This window comes from Hydra vulgaris, chromosome 01 (assembly GCF_038396675.1).
Source record: "Hydra vulgaris chromosome 01, alternate assembly HydraT2T_AEP".
NCBI lineage: Eukaryota > Metazoa > Cnidaria > Hydrozoa > Anthoathecata > Hydridae > Hydra > Hydra vulgaris.
In genome coordinates this window covers 53500413-53525746 of record NC_088920.1, presented here as the reverse complement: position 1 = coordinate 53525746, position 25334 = coordinate 53500413, and the positions used below count along the sequence as shown (strand labels likewise).

The following is a 25334-nucleotide window of genomic DNA, read 5'->3' as shown; positions in this document are numbered from 1 at the left end:
ATGTTACCAGATATATTGTAAGAAGAAAGCTTATGGAGAAGACCAGCATGATAAACTTTATCAAAAGCTTCAGAGCAATGGTCTTAACATTTCCACCTTTATCTATTGCGTTGATAAAACCTATTGATTATTACTGTTAGCAAATCAGCTGAAGAACAAGAAGATCAAAATCCATATTGATGATCAGAAAGTAAGTTATTAGATTTAAGATGAGAGATTAAGTGTTTATTAATTAAAGATTCAAAAACCTTGCTTATGATGGGAAGAAGACTAATGGGACGGTAGTAGGATGAATTAGATCGCTCTGCAGAATTTTTGAAAATAGGGATAGCTGATGCCGCTTTCCAGCAGGCTGGAAAACAAGACTCTGATAAACACTTGTTTAATAGTTTTGTAAAGTAAATATACAACAGCTCTGGAGAACACTTCTCCCAGACTATAACAGGTATGTTGTCTGGGCCACAAGCTGTAGAAGAGTCTAAGCAGGAAATCACTTTAGATACAGAAGCCGGAATGATACGAATGTCAAGCAATGGATCAACCTGTTTGACAGCTAAATCAGGTAAAATGCAACTAGTGGATTCAAGAGATGATATTGATGAAAAGTTCTGAGCAAACAATTAAGCTTTGTCTTTAGGTGAGGTGACAAAATCTGAACCATACAAGATAGGTGGAATTACAGATTTGCCCTTATTATTGATATTAAAGATTCTCCAGAAGTCACGAGAGCCTAATTTTTGTGATAAATTACAAGATTTCATGACCAGTGAATAGCGGGCTTTGGCATTAGACAAAACTTTTTTACACTGGTTTCTAGCAGTAATAAACAGTCTGTTTTCTGGAGAATTCTTTTGCTTATAGATATGGAAGTAAAGGTTTTGATTGGCAATTGCAGCAGCACAGTGTGAGGAAAACCATGGAGAAGAGTGAGGCTTGACCTGGAATCGTCGATTGGGAATAAAAGATTTCATGCCAGCTTGAATCCAATGTATAATTATATAATAATAAAATAATGAAAATGAGTATATAAAGATAATGAAATAAAATAATAAATATTAACATAAAGCAGTATAAAAAAACTCTAAAAACCATATGAATAGTATTTTTATTTTGATGATTTTACTACATATTTTAGGGCAGACTTGTTAGATGACACAAAGATGCACGAATCTCAAGGTCTCTTATCTGAGAAAATGACTGAGAATAATAGTTTGAATAAAAAAAAAATTGAAAAAAGTCAAGCTGATCAAAAATGTTGTAATATAAAAAAATGGTCGATTGTGGAGCTCTGCAGGTATTTTTTAAAAGAAAACTGTTGTTATCTAAAATTGTTAATTTTATAAAAAAGACTATAATTAATGAAATCTTAAATGTTTTTCAATAAATTTTATTTACTATTGTGTTTCTTAAATGTGTTTCTGCGTACTTTATTAGTGTTCTTTATGTGGTTTTCTTTATCAGCGTGTATATGTGTTTTTCTTTATCTGCATATTTTATTGTTTTTTTTTGCATATTTATGTGTCCTTCAATATCATTGTGCTTTAAGTGTTGTTCAATACCAATGTGTTTTTATGTGTTCTATATGAACATGTTGTTTTTTTTTATATGGTTTTTTTGTTCTAATATATCATTGTTTTTATGATTTTTTCTATATCAGTGACAAATATGTGGTGTTGATTGTTATCATGTTTGGCATATCAGGGTTTTGCATTATTGGTTTTTCAGAAGTTTCAGCATTATGGATGGCTACAAGTTTAAACTATGGTATGTTTTTAATTTTTTAAAAAAGTTTTTCATATTTATTGTTTTGCTTGGTTTGCAGTAATATATTTACAAAATTGTTTATATATCTATTTTAATTTAATTTAATTTTTATAGGCGGTCTATCTTTTGATACTGATAAAATTGGTATTGCATTATTGGTACCTGCTGTTTTATCAGTCATACTACAGCCTATTCTATTTTCAAGGGTAATTTTTTTTATTTTGATCCATTTTTTAAAATTGTTATGTAAGTGTATTTCATTTTTACTAACATATATATATATATTTATATATATTTATTTATTTTTTCCATTGTAAGGTTAGAGATACAGTAGAGATTTTTGGGGGTTGTTTTTTCTCCGGTTTGCAAAATGCATTGTTTGTGCTTCTCATTTTGCAATTAATAAATAAATAAAAATAATTTGAAATTATTTTTCTACATTGATTAATTGCAAATGAACTAATAGCAAACTAATAGCATAAATAGCATAAAGTCTAGACAAATTAGTCTCAGCAAATTATAATAACAATCTGATAATTTGTTAAAATTAAATTGTTTGTTAGAATATTGATTTATAAAATTAAAATAATCTTATACAGAATATACTTACCAAACATGTTTTGGTTCAAAATGTGTCTGCAAAAGGCAGTATTTCATTCATATAATAAGAGATGGATCTGTTTCTGTTGTGCCAATAAAAAAAGAAGTTGCGTATGTTTGGAGAGGAGTTGTTAATTGATTCATCTGACTTTGTGGACCTGGACTTTAAACCTAAATTCTCAGCCATCTGGAATTCGGAGAATCTGCAAGAAAAAAGCTTTTATTTAAAACAGAAAGGTAAAGCTATCAGTAAAGTTGTGGAGACTTTCTGGCTAAATGATAGTCATCAAGTTAAAAAGCTGGAAAGAATTAAACAAGAAGATAACTAATATTGTGCTATTTGCTGTCTAGGGCAGTGTACTAAAAGTAGTTGTGCACCTTAATCTTTCTGAATTCACCTATATAGAATCTGTAAAGATTCCATTAGAAAAAAGAAATTCAATTTGCTTATTATGCTATCAAATTGTTGGTCCTGTTATTTGCCTTTTCTTGCAACAAAAATTACTTCGAAATCTCCACTCTTTAATTACTTCAAATAATCAAAATAATGCTGACAGAGTTGTTTCTTGTACGCTAAAAAAAGTATCTGTTGTTGGTCATAGTAAAAGTGTAAAACAGGTTTTATACTTTTACTATGAGCCCAGGTAAAAAGTATGTTAACAGGAGGAAACACATTTCCAGTTAAAAGATTCAGAGATGTTGGAGGAGCTGGAAGACAGGAAAACACCATTGTTGAATGAAAATTAATTTATGATAGGATTCAATATAAAAAAATTTTTTATATTGAATCCTATCATAAATTATAATTAGGTGTCAAACTTTATCAGAATATATTTTAGAACTCCAAAGATACAACCACTTAAAGTTTTTCGAATAAAGGTCATAAAATAAAGAGATGTTTTTAATGTCGACTTTACAGTAGTTGTAGGAATTATGGTAATAAAGTAACTTTCGTTTAGAACATAAAAATGTTTTAATGAGGTCATAGCAGGGTCTATTTTACTGTACAGTATTGAATTCAAAATGTGAAATAAATAGAAAATAAATTGTAAACTGAAAATAAGTTTTTTATCAAAAAATTTTTAATTTAAAAATTTTTTAAAAATAGTTTTTTGTTTTAACATTATTAAAAAATTCAGCTAGAGTCAGACAAGACACAAGTTGAGGAGTGAAGATAAGTGAGTTGTCTTGGAGACAAATTACAAAAACAAGCTTACAAATTTCATTTTTTATTCATGTATTAATAAAAAATGTTATATGTAGTGGTTTGAAATAAGTTATAGTTTGCAAAAAGTTATAGTTTGCAAAAAGTTGTTATTAAATTATGTGTTAATACTATTTTACAAACCTTTTATTTTATTTGGCACAAATAAAAATCAGTAAACAAACATTTCTAAATTGTGTTTTATTTTATACATACTCTGTATTTTCAGTTAAGTTTTCATTCAAGTAATTAAATAAAATTAAATTAAGTCACGGTGTGGCTTAAATAATTTTTAATATAAAAGGTTTTATATTTATAGAGTTTATCTACACAGCTTTAAAGGCATTGATGTTTGAAGTGGTTGATTTGATGTCAGAATTTGTTTCCCTAATAAAATTCTAAAAAATTGTGTAATTAATTTTTTTTTTTCTTTACTTATTTTAGCTTGAAAGACGATTTGGTGGCATTTTGGTAATGTTTTGAATTATTTTTTTGTTTTTTAAATGAAAAATATAAGATTAGAAAAAATAACATCAGTCTTTAAAGTGACTGGGTCTAAGACATAACACTTCATTTTTAGGTCCTGGAAAGACCTGGTGCCTTATTAAAGATACTCTACACCACTTTATTTTTGTTTACTGACATAAACATAACTAACATAAGTAACAAGTAGATAAAGTATTATAATCATGATAAAGTATCATAATCATGATTGGTTAGTGTCTTGAACATCAGTAACTAATAAGTTAAGTCTGATAAATTATCATAATCATGATTGATAAATCATGATAAATTATCATGATAAATTATCATAATTATGATGATCATAATCATGATTGGTTAGTGTCTTGAACATCAGTAACTAATAAGTTAAGTCTGATAAATTATTTATTAACACACTGTTCAGTCTTTCACAGGAAGACGTGCGATCACACATCTTTATATGATCAAGCAAATTACATTTTGCTTTGACGATTTGACAGCAGCTATTTCAAAAAACATTTTAAAAATGTGCTGACTGAAAAATATTCTGAATTATAAATTACATCAAAACTTCTTAACAAATATTTTTATATTAGGGAAACACTTTTAAATAAAATAACAATTTACTGATAATGGATTTTTTTTATTGACAGTTGTATATTTTTTTTAAATTTGTAATTTAAGTGTTTAAGTGTGCATTTTTTATAATAAATGTTGTTAAAAATTAAAATTTTATTTTTATTTTTTATAAACGATGATATTCTACAACAACAAAAGTCTCTTTAACAAATTTTAATATAAGAATAGTTAAAGTTAACACATTTAAAAAGATAAACAAAATTTCGTTTAAAAAAAAAGACATTTTTTAAAAAGCTGTTACAATTAAATAAGTTTAATCTTAAATGCTTTTATATTATCGAAACGCTTTTTTAATGAAGTAACAAAACACTTCTAATGAATTTTTATAATAAGTATTAAAAACTGTTGTTTTTTTTACTTATATAATTATGTATTTTTTATGATAAATGTTTATCTTTTGAAACATATAAAAGTTTAGTTAAGTTTTTGTAGCACATTTTTAAATTTTGAAAATATGTCAAAAGCTGTGGTCAAATAGTTAAAGCAAATTATTTTTTGCATGGTCATATAACTGCGTGTAATCGCACGTCTTCCTGTGAAACACTGCTGTTCTCTAATTTGACAACTAATTTGTGGTCAAATTGTTAAAACAAATTATTTTTTGCATAGTCATATAACTGCGTGCAATCGCACGTCTTCCTGTGAAACATTGCTGTTTTCTAATTTGACAACAAATTTAAAACTCTCTCTACTTCTGACAATTTTGCATTTAATCAATTATATGCATTAGTATATAACTTATTATGTGGTCAAAAAAAATCTGAACTAAGTGCTAAATGTTTATATTTTTAAAATATATAAATATAAACAAATGCTTTTTTGCTTTTTTTTTTTTTTTGCAAAGTTTTATAATATTAGGTAGTTTTTGGTTATACAGGCTTGGTCGGAAAGTGGGAGCGATCGCTCTCGACCACGGAAATAATATTTAGTTGCGAAAAACTGGCCAGATTATTTTGTCATTTTGAGAACATTTCAAAAAACAAAAAAAAAGTGCAAAAGATTATTGGACCGATGAGAGACAATTACAAAAAAAACAAAAAAAAAAACTAAGAAAATAAAATAACTTTTAGCGCGAAAAAACTTAAAGCAAAATAAATGACGTTTAGAACAAATATTTTTGAAGCATCACTCTTTCATAATTTTTTTATAAAATTAGGCAAAATTTTTTATATAAAGTAACTTCTTACGATTGCTTGATAAGAAAACAAATGTTCTTTTATTTATCAAAGAGTATAATATAATTTTTATTTATATACTTGAGTCTTATTTCCAGTGCTGGATTAAGGAGGGTTGGTGTTAGAAGGGGCTATAGCTCCGGGCCCTGCAATGTTAGGGGCCCCGAAATATTCAAGAAGACTTTTATTTTAGTCATTTTTCTGCTGTGGCATATAAAAAAGGCCTTCGTAACAAAAATAGCCCCCAGCCCCAAAAAGTCCAACAAGATTCTAATAAAACTAATGCTAGTTTTAGTTTTATAAATAAAAAAGTTCATTTTTTTAATAACTATTTTCTGTTTCGCGTAGTTTCAAAAGTTTAACATATTTGAAATAATTCTTCTTAGTAAGATGAACAAATGAAATAAATAAATCATTGAGTTACTGTAGAAATTAAATAGATAGAATTTAACTAAAAAGGTTAAAAATACTTAATGAAGAGGAAGCGGAACTGCTTCACATCACTGCTGATGATGTTTAGTGAGTGGGTTTTTAATTTTAATTAGCATTTAAAACAGAAAAAAGTAACTTTAAGTTTAAGTATAACGAGTTTGTAAGAATGGCAACTGAAGAAAAATTAGTTAGAGTTAGTAAACCAATATCTAAGAACTTAAAAACTTTTCTTTCTTGGGGGGAAAGAATCAGTTATCAGGTACACGGAAATGGATTAGTTGTTAAAATATGGTGTATGATTTGACACAAAACAGCTGTATTAAAGATACTTTATTTAAGGGAGCGTTGAATTATTCGTTTATTGAGGGAACTTGTTTGGTGACAATACATCAGATAAAATTAAAATTATTTACTTTTTAATTTGTCAGTCCAGGAAATAATTTTAGCATAATTTTTACTTATGAATATAATTATTTTACTATGTTTCATTAAAAGTATTATGTATAAAGTGTTAATAAAAGTAATTGTTTAAAAAAGTAACTAAAACAAACAGTGCTAAACAGGCATTAGTTTAGGGATCATCCATAAATAATGCAACACAAAACTTATTAAAAAATATAAGTAGGAGATCATTTTGCTCTTTGGCACAGCGATTTTTGCAGGACTTTAAAGGTTGTTTATAGGCTTAATTTAATTAATGACACTGCGAAGGAAAATATTTAATCCTTTGTCTTTTGTCTATAAATTTAATTTCGCGTTATGTAATTAGTGGACGATGCCTTAGCGTAAATAAAAAAAATCGTTAAGAAAAGTAATTAAAACAAACAACAAACTTTTAGAGCTTTAGTTTAGCGTAAATAAATAGAATATATATAAAAACTTTTTAAAAACAACATTTAAAAAATGGACTAAAAAGTAAAAAATAAATTATTTCACGAGACCCAAGGACTTTGTGTACATACACAACCTGAAATATCCATTAAAGTCAATGACTGAAAATGTTGGGCAACTAAGTACAACTCGTTCCTATTGATGCCCAATATTTTCAGTCATTGGCTTTAATGGGTATTTCAAGTTGAGTACGTACATAAAGTCCTTGGGTCCCGTAAAATAGTTTATTTTTTACTTTTTAGTCCACTTTTGAAAAGTTGTTTTAAAAAAGTTCTTTTTAATACATTTTTTATTCAAATTTCTTTTTTTAGCACATGAATATATCTCCTGCATTGCCAGTGCTGTAAAAGAAAAAGTTGCTAAAATCATCAATGATAAAAGCTTTTTCTTCATTCTCTCCGATGGCTCACAGGCTAGAAAAACAAAGGATGAAAAAGAGTTGATTCTTGTCGAGGGGACCCCTGCTTACTTTGTAGTATCTTTACTTGATATGAACAATTTGGGTGGTATGAGTGCTAATGCCATTAAAAATGCTATTGATAGCATTTTTAATGAATCAGTTAATATTCCTTTAACTGCGGCAGCTTACAAATCCAAACTTGTCAGCACAACGACCGGCGGAGCAAGCATCAATTTTGGAATTTATAATGGAGTGTTAACACAATTAAAAAATGATAGAATGTGGCTGATTAAAATTCACCGCGTAAACAACCGTTTAGAATTAGCTATAAAAAGTGCAGTAAAAGATATATTGCAGTTTAAAGAGTGTGAATGCTTTTACATTTCCATTTTTAGTTTATTTTGCAATTCTGGCAAATTAAAAAGCGCTGTTGAAAAAGCTGCTGAGGCTTTGAATATTACATGCTACACCTTGCCTAAAATATCAGGAACTCGCTTTATAAGTCACACGAGACGCGGCTTTACAAGACTATTACATAACTGGCCTTCACTTATTGTGGGTTTCGAAAATGCTCTTGCAGATCGCAACACCAAAGCAGATATCCAAATGGTTGCATGAATACAGACTATTATATATAGTTCGCAGTTATTTGGATATTTTAGAAAAATTATCTCCGTTATTGTTGGTTTTCTAAAAGAAATTGTTAATGGTGAATGAATTAAAAGCTAGCTTAGACAAATTAAGCAATAAAGGTATCAATGATGTTGATTCATATTTACTAAAGTTTAGAATCAATGAAAAAGATGGTACAACTAATCTTGTTTCTTCATATTTCAAAGAAGGCCATGAATTGAAAAACTTGAATCCAGAGTTTGTTGAGATTGAGCTTGGCATCATGGCCAATCTTATCTTGGAATGTCTTAGTTCTGCCATTAAATTAAGAAAATCAGCAATCAACATCATTCTGCCATTGATAAACGATATATTTAATTTGCTTTTAAATCCCATATTCGAATCAATGGATTGGTTAGATCCAAAATTATGGACAGCAGACAGCATGTATGGTGATGCCAGCATTTCTTTATTACTAAAGGAACTCTTTTACCCTCTAGAGGCTGCAGGAATAGATTTTAAAATGGTTCTTCCAGAATAGAAAGCTGCAAAACTAGTAATAAATACTCAGTACACTATTGCACTCACACCACTAGAAATGTGGCAGAAGTTTTTTCTTTATCATAGAATCAAGTTTCCAAACTTTTATCTTCTAGTTGAACTTATGATGTGTATTTCTAGCTCTAATTCCGCTGTCGAACGCATTTTCAGTATTTTGACTGTAATACTGGCTGAACGGCGTTTAAAGATAAATCACTCAACAATGGAAGACTCTATAATCATAGAAAGGAATGACCAGAATTATACTTACCAAGAACAAGAAGATGTTTTGAGTCGCTCTGTGTATATTCACTTAAGTAAGCAAAAAGTTTATCGTCTTGATTCAGCTAATGCTAGCAATGTCACTGATTATAGTAGCGAAGAAAGCTGCTGCAGTAACGATTTTAGTTCTACATCTGAATCGGACAGATAAACATTTTATTTTAAAATTTTTTACTCGTAAGTAACTTTATGTATGTAATTATGTTTGTATTTTGTTGTGTATGCTTTTGTTTTGTTCATGTATGTTTGTGTTCTATCTCGACCTCTGGCACAGTGCTGATTCACTCGTAAGTCACTTTATGTTTGTAATTATTTGTGTTTTGTGTATGTTTTTGTTTCATTCATGTATGTTTGCATTCTGTCTTGACCTCTGGCGCGGTGCTGATCCACTTGTAAGTCACTTTATGTATGTAATTATTTTTGTGTTGTGAAACAATATTGTCTAATGTTGGATATAGCTCCTTAACTTGTAGTTTTGTTAAGCTCTCTCCTTATGGGATGCATCATTATTGTTTGCCCACTACTCTGTAGTTTGTGCACAAACCAGTTTTTTAGTTTTGTTGCTTAGATTAAGTCCCATAAAATTATTACATTACTGAAAAGTCCTAGAGGACGAAACAATATTGTTTGTTACTCTCGAGTCCTTATACAAGGGGGATGGGAATAAAAGGGTGGGTGGTAATTTTAGTCTGAAAGTTTCAATATTTATCAGTTACTAGTGTGTTTTTTAATTCGTAAGGTCGATTTTCACTTGAATTTTTTTTTTTAGTTTTGATATATATAATTTTTTTTTTGATAACAAATAAAAATTAATAAATGCGGGGGGGGGGCCTAATGAGCTAAGGGTGGATGGGAAAATTTTCTAAAAATTTATTTATAAACGTCTGTCCCATCCACTTCTATTTAGTACTCGAGAGTACATATATATATATATATATATATGTATATATATATATATATATATATATATATATATATATATATATATATATATATATATATATATATATATATATACATATTTGTGTCCTGTCGTGATCTCAGGCGCGGTGCTTGTTCATCCGCGAGTTACTTTGTATGCATGTTTGTGTTTAGTAACCAGAAACTTCTTGTATGTTTATTTCATAATTAGTTTTATTAACTTTGATAATTATTATTAATTTCATTGAAAACGCAATTATTGTTGAAAGTCTTTGTTTACAAAATAAATCGTAAAAGCTGCTTTAAAAGATTACATTAGAATAAAAACAGATACACAAAATTACATTTACATGAAAAATACATAATTTTTAAATAAAAAATAAGAATATACTTATCAAATTTATAATTTATAATAAACTTTCAAAATTTTGATAATTTAAAAAAGTATATAGAACATTTATTTTTGTAAGCAAATAATAATAGTTTAAAAGATTTATGGCTTTGCAGATGTGGCTCTAATAATGAGCCATAGTATCGAAATCAGAGTTCATTTGATAATATATTCTTAAAACAATTTATGCTAGAAATCTCAAAACTTAACAAATCTTGAATAATTCAATTTTTAAAACATTTCAACAGAATGCTCTAGAACTTTTTTTCGCTTAGTCAGCGTATTTTTAAACCAATAGAATTAGTTTGTTTGTAAATTTGGCGGATCCTAAGTGTTTGCTTTTTATTCTTCCACACCAAGATGTTTTGAGAACATTCAAGTTTATGTATGTTTTCATGTATGTCCATAAAACAAAACATTTTTGGTTTACGGACATATATAAAGTTAAATGTTCTTAAAACGACTACAAAGCCTGGCCAGTTTTTCGCAACTAAATATTATTTCCTTGGTCTGTATTCGAGAGCAATTGCTCCTGTTTCCCAACCAATCCTGGCTATAAGGTAATTAAGTTAATCTATTTACCACTGCTTTCTAGATGTAGTTGTCATTTTCTAACATGGCAGCAAAGTTTAACTTTTGTACTTGACAAATTAAAATATTAGATCAAAATATCTAATACCTATAAAACTCTTGATATGCAAAAAAATTCAAAAATAAATTTGGCTAGACTTTGCTTCCGACCTTAAGGTTTGTCCCTCAGTTTTTTCTTCCAACTGCAGAAGAAAGTTATTTAATCTTAACAAAAAGATACTGACTGTACTTTAATATGAATTAATTGCCACTATATATATATATATATATATATATATATATATATATATATATATATATATATATATATATATATATATATATATATATATATATATATATATATATATATATATATAAATTAGTAAAAACACTTATCTAATTTTTTTTCCTAAAGAATAAAAATAAGATTAAAACTTCCAAAAGAAGAAAAAATAAGGTAAGTGTTACTAATTTATTATTGTTCTGTTCTTTAACAGCATTATGCACTTTATTTGTAGAATACGCTAACATAGTTTACATATATAATTTATAGATAGATATAAATTTAATTTATTTATATCTATATACACTTTTGCATTATCATAGAGATCAGTGAAAAACTGAAAGATAAAATTCACATTGAGTAACACCTGGATAGTTAAAATGAAAAATGGAATATGAAAGGATTTTAAACAGAGAACAGTTCATGTTATCTATGCATGGAAATCTTCTCTTTGTTACTATGGAAATATTCTTTTGTTATGCATGGATATCTTCTTGGAGCAAATGAAATAAAAGTTGTAAAGATAGAAAATCAGATCTCATTCTAAACTATTATGGAGCTATCAAATATATTAGAACCTTCTAGAAATAACAGCAACAAATTGTTTTCTATTTTCTAAGCAGGAATTATTGATAATCTTAATTTAATAGTAAAAATATCAGTAGATGGAGTTCAATCTTTTATAGTTTTGACCCAAAAAATCATTATTCTTCTGACATATGTGAACACTCTTGTGTGAAATATCTGTTGTTTATATCTTGTTTAGATGTTGTTATATCTTACCATTGAGAAATTTAGATTTGAAATAACTGAAGCCTTTTAAACTTGAAGATAAGGTATTTGATTGAAAGTGTGGAAACAGTGTTTTTGAACTTTTAAGTCACTCTGAAAGATATGCCCGTCTGTATTGCAAAGGAGAATGCTCCCTTAAAATTGGGCTCCTTAGACATGTTGTTATGTATGTGATGGATAAAAATGATTGAAAATACAAAAATACAAAAAATGATACGTTTAATTTACTTGGAAGATGATCACAAAACTTTTCTTGAATGCATTTTTCCTTTACCTGAACTTTACATTATGATGGATAAACTTTGTACTTTTCTTTTATGCATTTGACCAGCTTTTCAAAACTGGTTGAAAACAAATTACATGGTAATGAGAGGATACCATAGTTTAGGTTTAAATAGAAACAATCTTAATAGGTTCCTGTCAAGAAATCAATCTTAATAGATAATCCTTGTCAACTTCCTGTCAGATGTTTTAAAGATGGATTTTACCAACACTCTTAAACACTCTTAAAAGATTTATGTCCCTGTTAGATATTTTAGAGATGTTTTGATTTAGGGGTGTTACATTAACTGCATTTTCATTAGTAAAATCATCAGTTTTTAATCGGGAGCTGGGTACAAATTCTGGTAAACTTAAATACTTCAAAAGTTTATGTTTTAGTTTTCAACGATATACAAAATATATTTTTGACTATGATTTAATAGCTTTGTGGAAAGCACATATTTTAGTGTGTCATTTTCTTTCTTTTGTAAAACAAAATAATAATAGCTAAGGTAACTATGCAAAACAATGCAGTGAAGCTATTCCTTACAAGTGTAAAATAACTTTAATAAACTAATAAATAGCCATATGACACAAAAATTATGGAGAAAAGCTAAAATCTGCTTTAGTTAATTTACTTTAAACAAACAATAGCATTAATATTATTTGTATTGTAAATGTATTTATTATATTATTTTTTATTTTATTTTGTAAATTAAATAAATGTTAATGGTTTATTTTGACTACCATGGGTGACTTTAATAAAACTTAGTAAGAAATAAAGGAAACAATTACATTTTAATTTAGAAATGTGTTTTTTAAAAATATTGAAAATGTACTTATTTAGCACCTAATTCAGATTTTGTTTGACAACATAAGTCGTGTTTACTGATGCATACAATTGATTAAATGCAAAAATATTAGGAGTGGGGAGAGTTTATAGTTCAGTGAACATAGTGCACTCATTAAATAACACATGAATACACTCTTTAAACCACCACTGGCTGTACAAATATAACAGATACCAGAAAATGACATTATAATATATAAGTAAAATAACATACATTATGCTATCAAATTAGTAAAATATTATTCAAATAATTTTAGACACTACAAGCTACGATTTTAATTCTTGTTGCAACTACAGCTATGTTTCCATTCATTCAAATTTTTCATTCAAAGTAAGTCTAAATGGTAAACTTGTTTTAAATATTCTTTTCATAATTTGTGTTTTTAAAATATGATTTTTTTTTTATATGTAATATAATAATTTTTATCTGTTTTATATAAATTTAGAATTAAGTTATAATTTCATTTTTTAAAAGAAGTATTGTATTATAGTTTAATATATTTGTTATAATTTATTGTAATTAATTATTTAATTTGTATTATATTAATAGAATTAGGTTGAAACTATTAGTAATTATTAAGGTGCAAATATTAATATCACCACTGATTTAAAATCTTGTAAGCACTGTAAAAATGGATCGTTTTGTAAAATAGAATTGATTTTTTTTTGTTTAGGCTGTAAAAACCTGCTTTGAACCTTTATTATAGTTAACCCTATATTGGATCCTGTTGCATTTTTGCAACAATACTATAAACGCCAACTTTTTATGTTTTATTTGCAATTTTTCTATAATTTTTTGTTTTGCTATATTCCTGTAATGGTTTTTTACAAAACCAACACAAGAAATCATTTGTGTAGAACTTTATTTGATCTCATTTCACATTTTAACAAGCATTGAGCCGTCAAACCAATACAGTAAGTAAACTTTGAATGAATTATTATATTAAGTATTAGGTTTTAAACATTTAAAAAATATTTTCTAGAAATTAAATCATATATCCGTTCAAAAACTATTCATTTCTGTAAATTTCCTGTTTTTTTTTTTACTATAGCTCTATTTTTGTATGTTGCAATATTGCCACAATATGCCACTTAAAAAGAGGTTTGAGCTTATCAAAAATCATCTACATTTTGACAACAATGAAAATGCCACCAATAAATTAGACAAAGTTAGGATTATTTTTGATGCTCTTAAAAAGAGTTTCCAAAATATTGCCTCATCTGAACTGCTGAGTGTGGGCGAGCAGATAGTGCCATTTAAAGGCAAAAGTAGCCTCAAGTACATACAACCCCAAAAAGTGTTCACCCTTGTCGAGGACAACCAGACATAGGATCTTTTGGAATCATTGTTCTGAGACTATTGCAAGACATTTCTAGCGGTGTCTGGCACAAAGTTTACTTTGATAACTGGTTCACCTCCATTCCTTTGCAAGTAACTCTGCACAAACAAGGAATAGTTTCCTCAGGTACAGTGCAAGCAAATCGTTTGAAAGGATGTTTATTTCCTACAGACAAAGAGCTTTCCATATCTGGAAGAGGTACAGCAATTTTAAAAGCAAACACATATGATAGTATGCAGATGGATGCTGTAAAATGGGTGGACAATAAATTTGTGACCCTGCTCAGTAGCTATGCAGGTGTCCTACTTACAAAAGAAGTTTCCAGGTTCGATAGAAAAAATAAAGTTGACATTGTTTCAATTGTCCATCCGTTGTGACCATCTATAATTCTTTTATGGGTGTGGTTGATTTGTTAGATTCATTGGTGGCTCTGTACAGAAACCCTATTCAATCAAAGAAGTGGTAAGATCGACTTGTGTTCCATTTTTTCGATCTAATGGTTGTTCAGTATTGGCTTTTGTACAGAGAAGACCTCAACCACAAAGGATCCCTACATCTTTCTTTGCTTGGGTTCAAAACTGAGCTATTTGAAAACCTGAGAAGCAGAAAAGAGGCAACTAAGGAACATGGTCAACCATCAATTGAGGTGGAGAGACTGATTGGAATAAAAAAGCAACAGTCTGCAAAAACAGTTGCCTCCCCACAGTGTGTCAGGGCCAACAATATTGGCCACCAGCCAGTTTATGGTTAAAAAAGTGGAAGGTATAAATTTCTCACCTGAACAGGGTATTCCGCTATACTCTGTGAGAAACGCAATGTACATTTATGTCTGTCAAAAGAATCCAGCTGTTTTAAAAACTTTTATGCCCCCTAATTTTGTAACTGTTTTTTTGTTTGATGTTGTATAAAGATATCTAAATGTATAACTATTTAATATATTTTGAATTTTTTGCTTTTCTTCGTTAGTATTTTTTTTTTCTGCATGACAATAAATATTTTGTAAATATGTAATGCCCTTTTGGGCATTAAAAATTCCATATATAATATATATATATATATATATATATATATATATATATATATATATATATATATATATATATATATATATATATATATATATATATATATATATTATTTTTCAATAACTTTGTTTCAATAAAATCAAACACCAAAGTCTTCAAAATGTTTTTTCTATTATTTTTCAATGTAACTGTTGTCATTGTTTTTAATGAAAAAAATTGCAAATGTTGTCATTGTTTTAAAATGAAAAAATATAAGACTGTTAACTGATCGTGCTTTAACCAACTCGCTTGGCAAGCTATTCCATAAATTAGCCGATGAAAAAAAACAATATATATATATATCATTGATATATATATATATATATATATATATATATATATATATATATATATATATATATATATATATATATATATCAATGATATATATATATATATTATTTTTCAATAACTTTGTTTCAATAAAATCAAACACCAAAGTCTTCAAAATGTTTTTTTTATTGTTTTTCAATGTAACTGTTGTCATTGTTTTAAGATGAAAAAAGTTGCAACCGAGCGAATGAAATTGTTGTGTTTTATTCCTAAGAGTTTTAGAACATGGCGTCATTGATTTTTTTGTTTATTTAAAAGGTCAATGATGGAAACAAACAAAAAAATCAATGGCATCATGTACTAAAACTCTTTGGAAAGAAACACACTTAAATAAACTGCCAAGTCTGTAAATTGTAGCATATATTATGAAGACTATTTGGCCTACAGCAAAACAAAGAAAGCAAGCTTTGACTATAAAAAAAAAGTTATTTTTACTTGGCATGCATTTATTCTGTTGTTTTAATCAAAAAAATTTAGCCCAATTATTTTTTTGTATCATTCTCTTTAATTTGAACACAACATGTCTCGGAGGTTTGGGATCCCTTTAAAAAGTAGAATAATTGTTAAAGAAAAAGTTATTTTGGTTTGGATAACTTTGCATAATATTTGCAAAATTAGAAAAACTTTACAATTTTGATTTGAGCAAATTAAACTCTCTTACTTTTTGAAGGTTGATTAAAATGTGTAAATAATTTATGTTATGATGAAATAATGAAAATATCCAAATTAAAGAGTAAAATGAATTAAAAACTATTAAATAAATTTAACTATTTAATAGACTCATTCTTGCTTGACTTGTCATTCAGCAAAGTCTCATTTTTTTACTGTATCTGTCCCTGCATGCTTTAAAAACTTTTCTTTTTTCTTTTTTTTTTTCCCTTTACTTCAACTCTTTGGAACTCTCTCCCATCTCCATGTTTTCCTGACTCATACAACCTTCAACTTTCCAAGTTTTATGTAAACCATTTCCTTGCTCTTTAACTCTATTCTTTTTTTTTTTTTTAAGTACTCCTTACTTAATAGTTGCTTGCAGCCTTGCTGGGAGAGAATCAGAAAAAAAAATGTACTGATAAAAAGTAGTAATGTTTAAGTTCTCTGGTTTTGCTTTCTAAAGTTCATTCAATGTGAAACTAAACATTCAGTTAGACCAGTTCTATACTTTTAAAGTTTTCACCATTGATTTCACATATACATCAGTTTTCTTAACAGTTGTAATTTTTTTTGGGGATAAGTTCGTTTGCATAAATAACAACAATCAACTCCCATACTTCTCTTTGCACAGGTATCCAGTTTTTTGAGCTTACTTCTCTTTTTTTTTCTTTTTGCTTTTAGTTTATTTTTAATGTTACCAAATACTTTCAAACTGTGGTCAATGGATTCTTTCAGATTTTCTTTAGATTGTATTTTTGACTAAATAAATACAAATACCGTTAGTATTTTTATTTATTTTGCTTTTTTCTACTTTGCTACGTTCTTAGCTACAATGCCATAACCTTCATCTCAAAGTTACATTAGCAACCTTAGAAACAATGTCATAACATTTATTAAATATCTTTAGATTTTCAGCTAACATCTTACCCACAAGAATGTTTTTTTCATTTATTAGTTTTAACAGATTAAAAAGATTAATATTTGTCTTAAAAAAATTCTTAAAGCTATCTTCTAAAGTTTCTGTATCCTTTTTTCTTCTCTAAATAATATATTAATTTTTTCGATATTTTACTGGATTTACTTACTATAATTTTTGTTAGTCAAGAGATATCTTTGCGCAACCAGCAAGTGAGCCTTTTTACTCTGTGATATTTTTATGCAATGCCGTTTTAAGAGGTTTAAGGCAAGAGTACATAAAAAGGTTGAGCTATAGATGTCCTATTAGGTAGAATTCAAACAAACTTTATTTTTTCACAGGTTTTAAATATTCTAAAACATGAGAGAATAAGTTATTATACCTAACAGAAACTTTTTTTTTTAATTTTTTTTTTTTTAATTTCTAGCGAAATATTCTTTGACTCTTTAGCAGCAGCTTTTGTGTCAACATTTTGTGGCATTTATGTTTTATTTGATTTAAATTAAATTTTATGTTTTGTGACATTTTGTTTTGTTTGATTTTGTTTATACTTATGTCAAGTAAGGATGCTTTGCAAAAAATTGTGATAATTGGAGTCAAAAACAAAAAAGCCCCCAAATTTTTGCTCCTCCCTGTCCCAAACTTGAGAGCAGCAGTTTAATAAAGTATTTTTTCTACTATTCTCAACTAGACTTATATTCATCAATAGATTTTAAGTTTTATTATATTATCTCTCAGCATTCAAAAATTATGACCATATAAAATTTTAACCCTTTCAAATTTAGGGGTTTTAAACTTTACATGGTTATAATTTTTGGACGTTGAAATATTATACTATGAAGCTTAAAATTAATCGATACATATAAATCTAGATAAAAACAGTACAAAGTATATTTTATCAACTTGATAAAAGGGCGGCGAAATTTTGGGTCTATTTTGTTCCCAGGCTCCAATCATCGCAATTTTTTGCAAAGCATCCTTATTTGACATAAGTATAAAAATGTAAATGTTTGGAGTTTGCTCAATGTCTGAAAGTTATCTCAAAGGCCAAAAAAATTTTGGATCCGCCACTGGTTTACAGACAATCCCAAAAAATTTATTTCTTATCTCAATAAAATTAAATTATCCAATAATATTAAATTAGTCACAAAACTATCATTGGCTAACTAAATTTATTTTTATAAAAAATATAGTTTTTTAAATAAGTATGTATTTTTATCCGAAAAAGATGCCACATTTTTTTTACTTATTTTCGAAATTAACTTTTAAATGTTTTGGCTTTTTTTCAACTTTGGCAAGGCTTCCAAATATCTTTATTTTGGCATATACGTTATTGAGCTTTTATACGACAAAATTGCACTTGCATTAAAAAATGACAAAAATTACAAAACATAAGGAAGTATGTGATTTTGAATTATGTTGAAAATATATTTAAGAAAATTTTTATGACTCATAAATATATGTGAAAACCGCAAGTTAAATCTAGTCTAATCTTTGAGCAAAACATTTAGAGAGAGAACAAATAATAATATAAATACAGTAATTTTGTTTCAATATATTTATACACACATATATACGCATATATGTGTATACATATTAATATTATGTTTATGTATTAATATTATTATTCTTTTTTTGTCAATAATAGTAAAGGCATTATGTGGTTTTTACTGATATTTGTTGGTTTACTTCGTATGATTGCTGACATTAGTAGCCGATCGTGCATTGCACTTTTTATAAATAATTCTGTGTACTCAGACCGAGCGGGACGAGTAAACGGTTTAGCGTACTCTGTCCAAGAAATTATGAGGTAAAATATTAAAATCTTTTTACTTTTTTTTTTTGTCGTTTTAAAGTTTTATTTCTTACTATAGAAATTAACTTTATGTATGTAGTATTATTAAATAATGTAGGCTGTTTTTTTTAATAAATATTAGTTTTTTTTTAGAGTGGCTTCACCAACTATGTTCGGTAGTTTATTTGCATGGTCTATCAATGATATTTATCATCAAGTTAAATTTCCGATTGACTATCGACTTGCATTTTTTGCTATAGCTTTTTTTACTTTAATAATACTTCTGCTTTCCTTTTTACTTCCTAAAAGTATTAACGGACCAAAAACGCCACCGACGTCTTCAACGGAAGTTATAGATAGATCTTAATTTTTTCAAAATGCTTTTACTTTATTTAATGTTATATAAATATGACAACCATCTTTTATATATATATATATATTATATATATATATATATATATATATATATATATATATATATATATATATATATATATATATATATATATATATATATATATATATATATATATATATATTTATTTATATTTATAAATTTGTAAAAATTTATAAAATAAAATTCATTTTTTTTATGAATTTGTAAATGGAAATATAAAATTTTTTTATCCTTTCAAGACATTTTCATACGTATGTTAAATCTTTTTTTGGTTTACAAGTCAATTTTTGTAAAGATTTTTGTAAGGATTTTTGCTGTGAATTTATAAAAGTATAAAAATAAAAAATTATTTCTTGACTTTTGTATTCCTCACTTGGCTATCCCAGCTGAATGAATTTTTAGTTATCCTAACTATTCTTTATTTCATAAGTATTCTTTATTAAATAGTCACATATTTATTTAAAATTTTAAGTTTTTATCTTGTTTATCTTGAAGATGAATCTTGTGATTAGGAGTGGAATTAGGATTAGGCCTGTTTAAAACAATTTCACAAAATCAAAATAGTAAGTGTTATAAAAACAAATTTAAAAATTAAAAATGAAATCAAACAAAATTTAAAAATTATTGAAAATGTAGATATTTTATATGGTTATTATAAATTTTGATTCTTCAGGTTCTAATATTAGGTCTACCGCATTTAACATTATTCTTGACATATAACAGCTTTATGTTTGAAACAAATCTTTTAATGACTTTTGCAAAGCCCATTTTGGTATTACCTTTGGTTTCTGTTCAAAAGTTTAACTTTTTTCTTTTAATTTAAATACAGGTCTATGTAATGTGATAATTTTGTAAAAAAAATTTCCAGAATGCATCAAAATTAAAACCCTAAATAGTAGCATCGCATATTAATGCATTTATTATATATATTTATATATATATATATATATATATATATATATATATATATATATATATGTATATATATATATATATATATATATATATATATATATATATATATATATATATATTGTTTTGTTACGAATTCTAGAAAAGTTGTTTACATCTTTAAAGCAAGCTTAATTCAAATGTTAACAAAAATTTAGATGTTAAGAAACATTGTATAGCCATTAATATTTAGAGGTTGTGGCAATATAAAGTTATTATCCGTAAACTTTGCAAAACGAAAACGATTTCATGTTTTTTACTAACATTTACCTGATGTATGTGTTTTAAATAATTGTTTCTCTGCTAAATTTACTTTAATTTCCTGGAGCGATTTAATCTATAGAGTAAAAGTTTGTTAAATACAAAATAATATAACACATGTTTGCTAAATCACACACTCTTTATTCTTCGTAATTAGGTACACGACTTTTATTGCAAAATATACAACGTGTGAGTATCTGTTGGTGATGCTTTTTACATCATGAAACCTAAAGTTGAATTAATGAAATTATTTTGCTTTACTTTACCTTTTGTAAACGACAAAGTCTTTGAATCCTTCGCCAAACCGGCGCGCCAAAATTTTATTTTATGCAAGTTTATTCAAAATAATAGTATATTCACCATATATAAATAAAAATAAAACTTTTTAACTCTGATTTACTTCATTAAAAAAATTTAAATGCAATTTTATTTTAAATCTTAAATACGGAGACTACAAATTAAATTTAATTAAAACAGTTCTAATTATGGTTTTGTTTCTTTTTGCTTTAAATTTAAAGCAAAATTATAACGAAGATTCATTAAGATGATTGCTTAATTGTTGACGTTTATTTTTGTTTTGTTTTAAATGTTCATTCGAAATTTTCTTTAATCCTCCATTGCCAAAATTGCAAAAATCGAATCGTCTTGAGACGGATATTGTAACTTTATCGAAATGTGAACGCGTTTTATTTGATGAGGAATTCTTGAAATAATTCTTTTATACGACAATTACGTAAAAAAGATCAATAGAAAGCAAAACAAACGCGACGCTATTTCGCTAACAAATATATATCTTCGGGGACAAAAGCAGTTGAGCTTTGTCGGAAAATACACAGTGATGTTAATTTGCGTGACTAAAGTCGGTATGAGTACATATCATGCATAAAAATGTATTTACTTTTTGCTTTCATTTAGAGATAGTAAGTAAAAGATATAAGACTTTGTGAGGCTTTGTGGAAAAGTAATATTTAATAGAGAAAGCGATAGATTATTTTACGCAATGGATTTTACGATATATCTAATCATATTGATGGAAATTAGAATAAATTATGCAAACATAAAATGGCTGTAAGTTTTGTAAAGTTAAAATGAACTTGAAAATAATAATCATACAACTCTTTCTGTTTTCGTGTTTGTTTTACTATAGTACAAGCTATATTAAAAGTTACAAAATAACAAAAAAGTATTTTAGGAATAGTTAAGTTAAAATTATTGAATTACAACCTTAACTTATATTGTATTAACCTATAGTTTTTATAATGTTATAGGTATAAAGTTCTAACTTTTATACATAACACACATAAAAAAATACACACACACATACACGTGTATGCATATATATATATATATGCATCTATATATGCATATATATATATATATGCATATATATATATGCATATATATATATTTGCATATATATATATGCATATATATATAATATTTCCATTTTTGTATGGTTTATAACATTTCATACTTATGTAAGGCTAGTTTAAATTTGCGTACATGTTATCTTGGTATGTTATAAAGAGTAATAGCAAATTAGCGCGAAGCATTGAAATATTAGTTCAGTTTAAAAGTTCAAGCGATTTGCACAATATCCTTAAGTAAAATAAATTGAAACTTTAAAGATAAAATAGTAAACACATATTTTGATTTTAATAACGTCTATTTTCAACTTTTACCGTTTTACTGACCATTTTAAACATTTAGATGCTAATATTATAAAAATAAATTTAATTAAAAAAAAAAAAGAATTATAACAAAACTTTTTTTATGAGATGAAACTATTTTTATTAAATAATTCATTAAAGATAAAAAAAAGCAATTAAAATTTTTGTCATTGATTAAACTCCTTTTAATTGATTTGTTATTGCTTTTGCGATTAACTTGATTTTAACCTTTCAATTTTTGTAAATCTTATTATAAAGGGGCGTCGATCAGTTCCCATCAAGTTCATCTTGGTCTCAAAATAACGTATGTCGCAAAAGCTTTGGATTCAATGGCAGACAAGTTAGCTTTTGTCGATCGAACTTTGAATGGATGTCTTTGACAAAATCTTCGACAGCTGACACAAAAGAGGAGTGCAAAGACATGCTAAAAGACAGAAGGTGGAATTGTCAAAGTGTAAACAAAGCTCCAGCATATGACGATGATTTGAAAAAAGGTGAATTTTAAACATACAATAATTCAAAGAGTAATGAGCTTTTTTTTTTTTTTAACTAAACTAAACTCATTAAACAAAAATCTAAATCAAAATTTGAAGGAAAGTTTTTTTCAAAGAGGATTTAATGTTTATTACAGAATTATCGCAAAAGACAATGGTGCTAAATATAGAATCTTTTAAATAACTTTCCTGCTAAATAAAGAAAACGACATTTTGGTTGTGACGAAACTTACATGCATATATTTATACAAATTTAAGGAGCTTATTTTATTCATTTATTTTTTATTACGTAGTGGAAAGTTTTTAAAACTTTGGGCCTCTGATGATAGATTTTTGGGGTTCTCCAACCAACTAGCCACGGCACTGTATATATATATATATATATATATATATATATATATATATATATATATATATATATATATATATATATATACAACTATGGTGATGGGGACGCCAAAAATACGTTTGCCAACAGAGCACCGCGGAAGAGCACTTGAAAGGAAGTTCACGCCTCCTTCCTTACCGATGTTATAAAATTTGCCCAGATGTGGCGTTTAACCACAGATCTCTAGCTTCTGAGGCAAGCGCGCTAACCACTGCGCTGCGGCTGCTAAATAAATATATATATATATATATATATATATATATATATATATATATATATATATATATATATATATATATATATATATATATATATATATATATATATATATATATATATATGTATATATTGTATTGCATTATATGGAACAATTTGTCTAATTTACCAGCTTGTATTTGTTATTTTATTATAGACACAAAAGAATCAGCGTTATTGCATTCTTTGGCAGCTTCTTCTCTAGCATTATCTATCGCCCGTGGTTGTATGGCCGGAAAACTTGATAAATGTTCCTGTTTTCAAACAACACGTCAATTTTCATTTCCTTCAGAAATGATTAATCCAAAAAATCTTAGTAATATCGACAACATGGTTGGATGTAAAGACATTACTCGAGTAGGAGTTGAATTTGCTAACTTATTTATGAAGCTAGGTTTTAGAGAAAAAGCTACCAACGAAAACCAAGAAAAGTCTTACACCATACGAAAGCATAACATTGATGTTGGGCTTAAGGTACAATTATGAACCTGAATAGTTCAATTTGTTTCTTTAACTAATTAAAAAGTTTTTTTTAGTTAATAATTGGCTGATTACAACATAAATGTAACATAGTTACAAGTATTAAAAAATATTGTTGTAAACATATTTTAGGAGTTGGCTCAAGGAGAGGAAATTGCTTGTATATGCAACGGGGCAACAGCTGGCTGCACCACAAAGTATTGTCATAGAAGACTTAAGGAATATCCCGTAATCTCTAAGATTCTTTTAAAAAAGTATGATGAAGCTGGATTTGCTAAATTAAAACGATTACCCGTAAATGACGTAAAAGAAAACGTTAAAAATACATTTCAGATACCCTTCTCTCAATCAGAAAAGCTTCTTTATCTAGATGAAGGTCCTGATCAGTGTAAAATTATAAACGGATTTCATAAATCGTCCAGAAGGCAGTGTGTCCTTGACGATGCACAGCCTAATAGTTGTTCAAAACTATGTTGTTATGGATACCGTGAAAAGGTAATTGAAATAATTTCAGAATGCAATTGCAAGTTTGTGTACTGTTGCAGAGTGGAATGCGACAAATGTAAAAGTATGAAAAAGGTATACGAATGCGTCTGATAAAAAAGTAAACATTGGCATGTAAACCAAGAAAATAAAGCATCAGTTTATAAAAAATAATTGGCACCATCTTTAATACTCCAAGTTAACTGACTGATAAACAAAAAATATGACGCAAAACAAATATCAGCTTTTGTGAGACACCGTAAAATTAATAATCCAAAATAGATCAAATCTATTTAATAGGTTTTAATCTATTTTTTGGTTTAAATTTGCTTTTCGTATGAGAAGGTTAACCATGAGCTGCCTAAATGTTGCTTGTTGGTAAAAACATAAAGATGAAAAATAGAATTTGTGTGCAACACGTTTTCAGATTTGTATGCAAGTTGCAATAGAATTTGCCCACAAATGTGCATTTTCATAAATAGTTTTATGTTTGCAAGTCGTAAACACTTTTTTTTTTATATAGTTTATATATTTTATTTTGTTACTTTGTTAACTTATGTTATAAATATAATGTTATATAAATATATTTATATTACAGCTATTTTGAAATTTGTAAATAACTTTATTTATTTATCGTGCACTTATTAACTTGAAAACGGAGTTAAAAATGTTCGAGCCCCGTTGTTTTTTGTGTTTATTTGAAAATTATTCTTAAATTTAGACTATTTTAAAAGGTAACTATTTCATTAAATTTAGACTATTT

The 25334-nt window shown here is 27.0% G+C and overlaps 2 protein-coding genes across 4 annotated transcripts in view; both read left to right on the top strand.

Annotated features, from left to right (window-relative positions):
- The window catches only part of LOC136075437 (uncharacterized), an 85636-nt gene extending 65690 nt beyond the window's left edge, over positions 1 to 19946 (top strand). For 2 of the 3 annotated variants that reach the window (XM_065788596.1, XM_065788597.1), the window contains exons 9-15: positions 1136 to 1294; positions 1658 to 1764; positions 1879 to 1970; positions 4013 to 4039; positions 13351 to 13424; positions 19046 to 19207; positions 19346 to 19946. In XM_065788596.1, the coding sequence (XP_065644668.1) occupies positions 1136 to 1294; positions 1658 to 1764; positions 1879 to 1970; positions 4013 to 4039; positions 13351 to 13424; positions 19046 to 19207; positions 19346 to 19559 (835 nt within the window). In that variant the 3' untranslated portion in view covers positions 19560 to 19946. Of the gene's footprint in view, positions 1 to 1135; positions 1295 to 1657; positions 1765 to 1878; positions 1971 to 4012; positions 4040 to 13350; positions 13438 to 19045; positions 19208 to 19345 lie in introns of those variants that run through there. The other variant, XM_065788598.1, reaches the window with a different exon arrangement.
- A 1740-nt stretch (positions 19947 to 21686) lies between these two features.
- hywnt11 (secreted signaling factor Wnt11) lies at positions 21687 to 25246 on the top strand. The gene is made up of 4 exons (XM_065788595.1): positions 21687 to 21869; positions 22730 to 22965; positions 23766 to 24082; positions 24221 to 25246. The coding sequence occupies exons 1-4, from the start codon at positions 21802 to 21804 to the stop codon at positions 24683 to 24685; spliced, it is 1086 nt and encodes a 361-aa protein (XP_065644667.1). The 5' UTR covers positions 21687 to 21801; the 3' UTR covers positions 24686 to 25246.
- The last annotated feature ends 88 nt before the right edge of the window (positions 25247 to 25334 follow it).

Coding starts and splice junctions, on each gene's coding strand:
- hywnt11 (XM_065788595.1), top strand. CDS start 21,802: ATGGATTTTACGATATATCTAATCATATTGATGGAAATTAGAATAAAT. Junction 21,870..22,729: donor TATGCAAACATAAAATGGCT/GTAAGTTTTGTA, acceptor CTTATTATAAAG/GGGCGTCGATCAGTTCCCAT. Junction 22,966..23,765: donor TGACGATGATTTGAAAAAAG/GTGAATTTTAAA, acceptor ATTTTATTATAG/ACACAAAAGAATCAGCGTTA.